The 8,972-nt window shown below is 35.3% G+C and overlaps 1 protein-coding gene across 4 annotated transcripts; it reads left to right on the forward strand.

The window, feature by feature from the left end:
* Positions 1–1,241: 1,241 nt before the first annotated feature.
* On the forward strand, positions 1,242–8,354 carry LOC132165436 (phosphatidylinositol/phosphatidylcholine transfer protein SFH9). 4 transcript variants are annotated; one of them, XM_059575999.1, is made up of 16 exons: positions 1,242–1,528; positions 1,688–1,735; positions 1,826–2,132; positions 2,873–2,972; positions 3,243–3,509; positions 3,604–3,681; positions 3,776–3,877; positions 3,963–4,012; positions 4,113–4,212; positions 4,328–4,417; positions 4,507–4,614; positions 4,940–5,024; positions 5,863–6,251; positions 6,351–6,425; positions 7,851–8,025; positions 8,131–8,354. In XM_059575999.1, exons 2-15 carry the CDS (start codon positions 1,729–1,731, stop codon positions 7,902–7,904), a joined length of 1,812 nt encoding a protein of 603 aa, XP_059431982.1. In that variant the 5' UTR covers positions 1,242–1,528; positions 1,688–1,728; the 3' UTR covers positions 7,905–8,025; positions 8,131–8,354. The 4 variants fall into 4 exon arrangements, with proteins under 4 accessions (XP_059431982.1, XP_059431985.1, XP_059431983.1 ...); XM_059576002.1 differs by having other exon boundaries at positions 4,940–5,009; XM_059576000.1 differs by having other exon boundaries at positions 1,242–1,516.
* Positions 8,355–8,972: the final 618 nt, after the last annotated feature.

An 8,972-nucleotide genomic window follows, 5' to 3' on the forward strand; every position in this document is an offset into this window, starting at 1 on the left:
TCTGCAAAGTCTCGATATCACCTTCATCCACTTGGCAAGAAACAAGAGGCCGGTGACTTGGACGACTCCAAAGTCCCTCCCTTTTTTCCGTTGCGTAAGCACTAACAGTCTACAGCTCCCTCCGTCAACAAACGGCTACCAAAAGAACAGAGAAAATTATAAAAAATATGAAATTAAGATTTTTCTATTGATAATTACACCATAACATTCTTAAGATCTTAATTATTATGTTATTAAATAGTTTATATTTTACTAATTTGATATAAACCTTAACGGAATATAATATATTAAGAGAAAATTAAGAACTATATTGAATTGATATAATCTAATGTATAAAATTGTAAAAAAATTCATTCAATCTAATTTGAACAAAACTCTGGAAATATTCTAGAAAATCTAAAAGAACTTATTAGCTATCAAGTCAATCATATAGTGATTAGGTTCTCATCTTCTCTTTAATAATGTTCGGATTCCAATTCACATTAACACGTTTAATAGAAATATGATCAAATCATGATTTAACTTAAAGAAATGCTTACAATTATTCCGTTTAGACTCCTTCTATTCAACTCTCCATAATTTACATTATTGACCATGCGCTTTGTGTCATTTTCTATATATATATATATATATCATCCCATTCTTATATTTTCCGTCATCATATTTCGTTTTTATCTTCTATAAGCTTCGTCAAAATGGATTTTGTTTTATCTCAACTCATATTTAGGTTTCGTAAAAAAAAGTCCACCATTAATCAATTAAATTGGCAAGTCAAAATTTTTATTTATAAATAAATAAATAAACATAATAAAAGTTTGAGTATCCCTAACAACATTATTAACTTTTAAAAAATTAAATTTAAAAAATACTATTTAGTATACTACTCTATAACTGTGATAACTTGACAGTAAAAATTACTTTTTAAACTTTTTTTTTTTAAAATTATTGATGATCAAAAGGTTGATCTTTACTGTACTACATCATCTCAACAATATGACAGTCATATTTCTCTTTTACTAAATAGCATTACTAGTTTAAAGTTCTCTTGTTGAAGTTTTTGGTCAAACTTTGACCACACGCCTCTAATAATTAACTATTAAAAGCTACAAAAGAAAAATAGAAGAGTAAAAAGACACTTGCACCCACCCCTCTCTTTTGCCGTCAAGAAACGGAAACGGGAAGCCAAAGGAATAAAAGAGGAAATGGCTGAAAAGTAAATGAAACAGAGGAACCAACAAAAAAATTGCAGGAGAGGCATCAGCGAAAGGAGCCGGCGTTAATGTAAAAAAAGCTGACGCGGCCGGTGCACGCTACGTCTCCATTCTAACGCTTTTGACAGCGACATGTGCTACGCCTCCTCAGCTCCCTCTTCCCCCTTCTTCCACCTAAAGAGTTAAAATACAGAAAGACAACGTCCTTCGTAATACGAAAGCACCCGTCCTTCTCTCACACACACACAGCCTGTATTGTTTTAGGAATTGAGCCAAAAAGAAAAGGAGAATTGCCGGTGAATCTGGTGCGTTTGATTGTACGTATTTGGAGAATTATCTGATCCTCGTTTTTGTTCAATGCGGAATTTTGTCTTTTACTATGAGGTTTCAGCTGAGAATCTTGCGGATTTTCAAGATCTAGAGCTAATTATGCCGGTCTTATTGAAAAATGCTAATCGGTTTTTGTTTTCTTGCAGATATTTATTTGATATTGAATTCTGAGAGTTTTATAAACACAATGCCGGGTACGTTCTTGCACCTGAAAATTAATATTTGATCAGAATGAGATTTTTTAAATATTAATTTTGTTATGGTTATTATATTTTTGGCTTTAGGAGAAGTGGCTTCAAATCAAGAGGAAGGGAAGGGCAAGAGCGGTTGTGAGGCGGAGACGGCGTCGGAGGACGAGAGGCGAAGGGTTCGGGGCAGATCTCTGAAGAAGAAGGCAATGAGCGCTTCCACGAGGCTCTCGCACACTCTCAGGAAGCGCGGGAACCGGGTCGCCGACTGCCGATTCGCCTCGATTTCGATCTACGATGTCCGCGACGCCAAGGAAGAACAAGCTGTCAACGCGTTCCGCGAGGCATTGCTCTCCAAAGATCTCCTCCCGCGTCGCCACGATGATTACCACACTTTGCTCAGGTAGCTGATTCATTGCGTAACGTATATAAATATTCTATCCATAGCTCTAAGTTATTAGTTCGTAAATCTAAGCGTGATTCGAGTTATGATATAAACATCGTTGTATACAGTTGCGTGCTAAATTTTTATGCGTTTTGTTGACTTAAATATTAGATATCTAATGTATAGCAATATTGCTATACATAAGCAATGGTTTGCACATTTAGCATACTTCTTGAAAATTTTAGAATTGTTTCATTTAATGACTGATACAGATTCAGAAGTGAACAAGCCAGTGGTAACGAGAGTATTGAGCATAAATTTTGGGAAATGCATGTCAGCATTATAACCATTCTGTATTGTGGTTTTGCGCTAATAAGAGTCGTTTGACATTTAGATTTCACAGGTCAAAAGGTGTTTTTAAACAAAATTGCAAGAAAAGGGTTGCGTTTTTAAGAACAGACGATTTTAAAGGCCAAACATCGATTTTGTTGAACACATTGCGTTTTTAGAAATTGCATTTTTATTAACACTCGACATGGAGATTGAACATGCTTATGTGGATTAGTCGGGTGCTCAAAGAACCATGAATAAGCTGTGTGCGCGTAACACATTATTTTGTTTTTTCAATAAGTATTCATGACTTACCAATTATACTGTGTAACTTTTTTTCTCGTTTAATTATATTTTTGGGCACGTTACGTTTTATCTTCCCATTTATCCCACATAATTATTGAAAACTGGAATTTTCCTTGCTGCAGGTTTCTAAAGGCAAGGAAGTTTGACATTGATAAAACTCTTCATATGTGGACTGAAATGCTTAACTGGAGGAAAGAGAATGGTGTGGATTCTTTTTTATGGGTAAGTTGTTATCATGGTAACACCACTCAAATGGATAGGATTTGTTAATAGTAATTTGATAAGGTGAATGTTCTGGTGGATAGAAACAAAAAAGTCTTAGCCAATGTTGGGATTCTGAATGGGCAGTTGACGCATGTAGTTTTGGTTGGGAAACCTTTTTAGCAATTATTGTTGAAAGTTTTTCCTGGAGTACCTGCTATATGTATTATTAGTTATATATTTAATGTCTCCAATTCAAAGAGATTTTACAATGGAATGATTTATGTATAGGATTTTGTATATGATGAATGTGAAGAAGTTCAGCGCTGGTATCCGCATGGTTACCATGGTGTAGACAGAGGGGGACGACCTGTTTATATTGAAAGACTTGGCAAAGTTGATCCCAGCAAGCTGATGAATGTCACCACAGTGGACCGGTTTTTAAAATATCATGTTCAGGGGTTTGAGAAGGTCTTCAGTGAGAAGTTCCCAGCATGTTCCATTGCTGCCAAGAGACACATAGATTCCACAACAACAGTACTGGACGTACATGCGCTGGTAATTTTAGCTTATTATGGCATCTATCTCACTTCTGAATTATTTATGTGTTTGCACAATATCATTGCTTCTCATTGCTCTGCTTCTTTTGCAGAACTGGGTGAGCTTTGGCAAGGTCGCCCATGATCTTGTTATGCGCATGCAAAAAATTGATGGTGACAACTATCCTGAGGTGGTTTAATAGCATATGAAACTAGAAAGATAGTATCTGAATTGTTGTAGCATGAATCTGTGAATCGATTCTGATATTAGCTCATTTTCTACAGACATTGCATCAGATGTTCATTGTTAATGCTGGTAGTGGGTTCAAATTACTATGGAATACGGCAAAAGGTTTTCTAGACCCAAGGACTACTGCAAAGATACATGTATGAGTTTTTTTTTTTTTTTTTTTCCTTTGACCTTTGGTGGCTGTTGGAACTCATCACTAGTGGTTCTTCACTGATTCCACAGGTTTTAGGCAACAAATTCCAAAATAAGTTGTTGGAGGCCATAGACCCAAGGTTGGGATTCCACTTACCATAGTAATTTTGCAGTTTAATTACAATGTAGTGTTTTTGTGACTCATCACAAAAATAATTTGAGCATTTATCTGCTTAACAGCCAACTGCCAGATTTTCTGGGTGGAACTTGCTCATGCCCGAATGAAGGCGGGTGCCTTAGATCTGACAAGGGGCCTTGGAATAATCCTGAAATAATGAAAGTATGTTCCTAGTCAGTGGACTGACTACACAGTTCATTCTTAAATATTGATATTTGAGGAAATCTAAACTTCAAACTAATGCCTTGAATCATCCTTTATCTACTTGTATTTGCAGCTGGTACATGTAGGAGATGCAATGTATCTGAGAAGGATTAAGAGTACCTCTAATAGTGATGATTTAGAAGTGAAGTCATCTGTCTCTAAGGTGACTTATAGATACTTTGACGACTCATTCTGTCTTCTATCATCTTCCAGTCACAATATGTTCTTAGATGATATTTCTTCTTTTTGCAGTTTGCAAGTAGTGAAATATCTTTCGTTGGGTCAGGATCAGACATGCTGACAAGTGCTTCTGGCTTCAGGCGGTCAATGCCACTTTGTCGTGAAACGGGTGTACTGGAAGTCAGTTTCCTTTTTCCTTACTGGTTTCTGTATTATCCCTCGTTATACTGAACTGTTCTCAGTAGTTCTTAATTGATGAGGGCATCTATTTATTATCTATTGCACAAAAACATGTGCGCACATGCGCAAAAGTGTCTTGTCTGAGCTGCTATCTTGGTTGGAATAATCAATGCTAGTTCTATGTATAAGTTCCATGAGGATATACATTCTTATGTGTGTCCATTTGATCATTATCACTTGGTGTGAATATTGAACTTTTCTTTTATGCTACCTATGTGAAGACAATCATTTCTGTAACTCTTGCTTTGTGTCTATATATGCTCAGGAAAGGATGACTGACCCTGCATCCACCTGCAGCCTGGTTGAACCAGTTGGTGCCACCGTAAGGCTTGAAGGTACTAGTTCAACAAGTAGGTTATCACTCAGCTCCTCGTCTAATAGTAACTATTTTTCTTGGTTTTGATGTTATTGGTGTACAACAAATGATATTCATGAATGAATTTTTATGGTTGTGCTTTTCTCATTTATTAAAATTTACTAGTGACAAATTGAATTGTTTTTTCTACTTTCTGCATCCAGATGTAGATGTCATGTGTCGGGCAAACTTTGCCTCATTGTCCAGGCTCAAGTAGGTACAGGGCTATAGGGTTTGGCCAGTTTGGCCAGGTTGGGTTTCTCTACAAAATAGGAGAGAGAGATTAATTGCTGGATTGTCTTGTATGTACCATTAACTGATACCAAGACATCGAAAAAAAAATCTTCAAGTTGTTTCTAAAGATAGCGTAGGGCACTACCCATACATGTGCTTTCTATGATAGAAGCTTAATGAAAGAGTAGCCTGTACTCACCAAAAAGAAAAATATTAGCCTGTAATTAGACGAGTAAGACTAGGAATATGCTTTGTTCCCTATTGCATTTGATGCAAATAGTATATGGGGCTCCCAATCTGGATTTTCTATTTTAATCTTTTTCTAGCACATTTTCAGCATAATGAAAACTTCTCTTCGAGTAATTATGCAAAATATTTTTAGTTGTTTCAGAGGCCTCTATCAGATGGATCATAAAAAGATGTGTATGAAGTTAGGTTCTCATTATTGCATGAGTTGGTTTATTTAGTACGGTGGTGAATTTATGATTTTGTTTTCCTCTTTCTTAGTGCAAAAAGCTTCTATATGGATATTGTGATTTAGAACACTTGCTACTGCAACATGCTTTTACATACTCTTAGCTTGGTGCTGCCTGTGACAGGTGATTCAACAAACAATGGTACTCGAAGAAGGCCGTTGAAGAAGTTCATTCCCTATTTAACAAGTTTAATTGTTCATGTCATACTCAAAATGTTAACATGTGCATATCTAGTACTATCTGGGCTGGGGAGATTTTTTGCAGTGCAGCGTGCAGACCAACCGTTAGGAAACAATAGCAAACCCCAGTTTTCCGATTCAGGATCTGAGGAGCAGCTCATTTCACGGTCAATCAAAGAGGACCCACTCTGGCAGAGGCTGCAGCATTTAGAAACATTAGTAAATGACCTGGTTAACAGACCTACAAAAATTCCTCAAGAGAAGGATGATATGCTTCGAGAATCTTTGAGTCGTATCAAATCCATGGAATATGACTTACAGAAGACAAAGAAAGTAAATGACCCTTCTCTCACAAACATAAGTCTGAATAATATAGCTCCTGTTCAAACAAGTTTTCTTACGTTGATTGTATTTTGTCATGTTCATTTGTAGGCACTGCTTGCAACTGCATCAAAGCAAGTGCAGCTCGCTGATTCATTGGAAGGTTTAAAGGAGAACAGCTCAACCGTAAGTTCCTATTGCCCATAAAAATAAAATAAATAATTTTAATTTTTAAATTCACTAGGTAAAAGCAGTTTACGTAAGTAAGAAGAGCTTGTGGAAGTTCATCTGAAGCTTCCTCAATGGTGGATTTGTTTATATGTCGCATGACTCACATCACTCGAGAAATGATTTTTGGATAGCTTCAAAGCAACCATCCTGCACAATTTAGTAACGTGGCTTAGCTTTCTTTCTAGCCTTGCTTTCTTTTCCTTTCCCCTTCGATAAGTGAACAAATACAGTAAAAAACTTCTAAAAATGTATAAGAATAAGCAAATATTAAACAAAGGAAAAGCAATTAAACTCCATTACTAGGAATGTTCACCAGTTCCTCTTCTTTTTTTAAAAAAATTACCTGATAGTTATGGTTCTTGGAGATAGAGAAGATGTTAATATTGACATGATTATCTCCAGGGCTATGCAGAATTATGGCAATCTTCACAAAGTAGATGGTTGTATTATCTACCAGCTAAGTGAAAGATTTCCATCCCATCAATTTTCCAAAGATTCGATGGAAGTTTGTTGGTTTTTACTTAGTTGTAGAAGCTAGTTTGTAGGAATAAAAACTAAAATCCGAGAGTACGTTTGGTTGCAATTTTCAAAGTGTTTTTTGCTTTTTATCAGAGGTGGGGGAGGTATGACAGGGGGTTGGCTCACCCACTAACACGGGGTTGCGGACACCCCAAACTCATAATTATTTCCTTTTTTCTTCGATTTTTTTTTTTTTTTTTTTTTGAGAAAATGGTATAACTATAATTTTTTACGGGCTTCATAAAAAAAAATTGATGGAATCTATATGGAATTAGATCGAATGTTTGATTTAGTAATGAGAACAAACTCTAGAAGCTAAAAGATACAAATAGAAATCAGGAGCGATTTGATAAAGGCTTGGAACTCAAGGAGTGATTTAGTAATTTTTTTTTTTTTTTTTCTTTATGTTATGATTTTTTTTTTTTCAATATTACATCCGAATACTTTTCAGTTTTTTTCCTTTCAAACATATTTATCAAAACAAAACAAGTTTTCAGATGTGAACCTCAACTTATACTTTTTAGTTTTCAAACAATAGAAAGACTTTTCAAAACACAAAATAGAAAACACTTTTACAAAACTTATCCCAACATGCTTTGAAGTTTTTGGTACTAGGAAACTTCAATTATGCAAGAAAAAGAACTTAATTCTGTAACTTATTAAAATGAATTAGTAAGCTTCGGGAAGCTGGGTTCATCAATGGTTGCCTACCTTTTGTTTGTATGAGATATAAAAGAATTTTGCTGAAATTTGATTTCTTTTCTACTGATATATGATCGACTCGACTACATAGTTGAATGTTTGTCAAACCATCAAGAGGACATGCACATGCTGACAACATTTTATTTTGCCAAATATCAGGGGACAAACTCTTGTTGGCCGAGACATTGTAAATCTTATAAAGCAGGAAGATGAATAAATTGTTTTGAGACACAGTTTGCTGAAGTTGTTGGTAAAGGATGCCTATTGACTCTCAAAAATGCAATAACTTCCACATCCGAGTTCAATCAGCAGATTCAAAGGGTTGCCATTTTAGGTGACCATCTCTTCTCGATATTTTGATGCAAGATCATCCTCCTTCCCTCTCTCTCTCTCTCTCTCTCTCTCTCTGAGGAATCTTTTCATTTCCATTTTTTCTCAGGTTCTTTGTGTTGCCAGTTGAAAGTAGTCATCCACCAATGAGAGAAAACCACAGGGCCATTGAACCCAGTTCATTTAGATAAGCGTATGCGCGTGTACATAATATTTTATATAAATGTGTTACTCTCTTTTTGGACTGGTAACAGTATGATACTTGACTTCACTTGTATTCAATACCAACTGTAAATTTACAAAAGCAGTGGCCAGATTCTGCCACATTTTTCACTTGAAAGCTTGCCATTGAAAGATTTATTTAGTTTTGAGTTCAATAGATCTGTTTTCGCTTGGGATTGTTATGTGAAGTATAAACTTGTTAGTCAAGTGTCATTGGAAATTAGCGTGTGCACTTGAGAGTATGTGTAGCATTTCTCTTCAACAATAGCAAAGTTAATCATATTTGCAATTTTATCTGAGATCAATCACACATACATGGTGAACTTATTCTTTTACCATTACATTACCTTTTGCCACCAAAAATCCTCGATGAATGCCAGATTTTACTATTACGATTATTAAGAAAGAAGTCTTTAGATGTATTATAATTATCTTTGATTAGAAGTCAACATTTATTAAGGTTGATATAATCATAATATGGAAAGGATAAGAGTGACGTTTCCTAAGATAATGGTCTTAGAGATGACAAACTTGCACATATACTAATGGGTAATAACTTGAACAAGATTGAAGCCAAGTTTTCCTCAACATTGCTAGGCTTAATTATTAGACCTTCAATGTGTGCTTTTTGATAACTTGACCTATATAATAATCACATAACTATTATTCGGGTAACTTGACCAATTTAACAATCACATAACTAATTCAAATCCTCCTCCCCTTATGCCT

The sequence above is a fragment of the Corylus avellana genome, chromosome ca11 (genome assembly GCF_901000735.1).
Source record: "Corylus avellana chromosome ca11, CavTom2PMs-1.0".
Lineage (NCBI taxonomy): Eukaryota > Viridiplantae > Streptophyta > Magnoliopsida > Fagales > Betulaceae > Corylus > Corylus avellana.

Bases quoted from the DNA above. Each gene is read 5' to 3' on its own strand.
- LOC132165436 (XM_059575999.1), top strand. The intron at 2,973-3,242 runs GTAAGTTGTTAT...ATTTATGTATAG, and splicing joins GTGTGGATTCTTTTTTATGG to GATTTTGTATATGATGAATG. The intron at 6,426-7,850 runs GTAAGTTCCTAT...GCCAAATATCAG, and splicing joins TAAAGGAGAACAGCTCAACC to GGGACAAACTCTTGTTGGCC.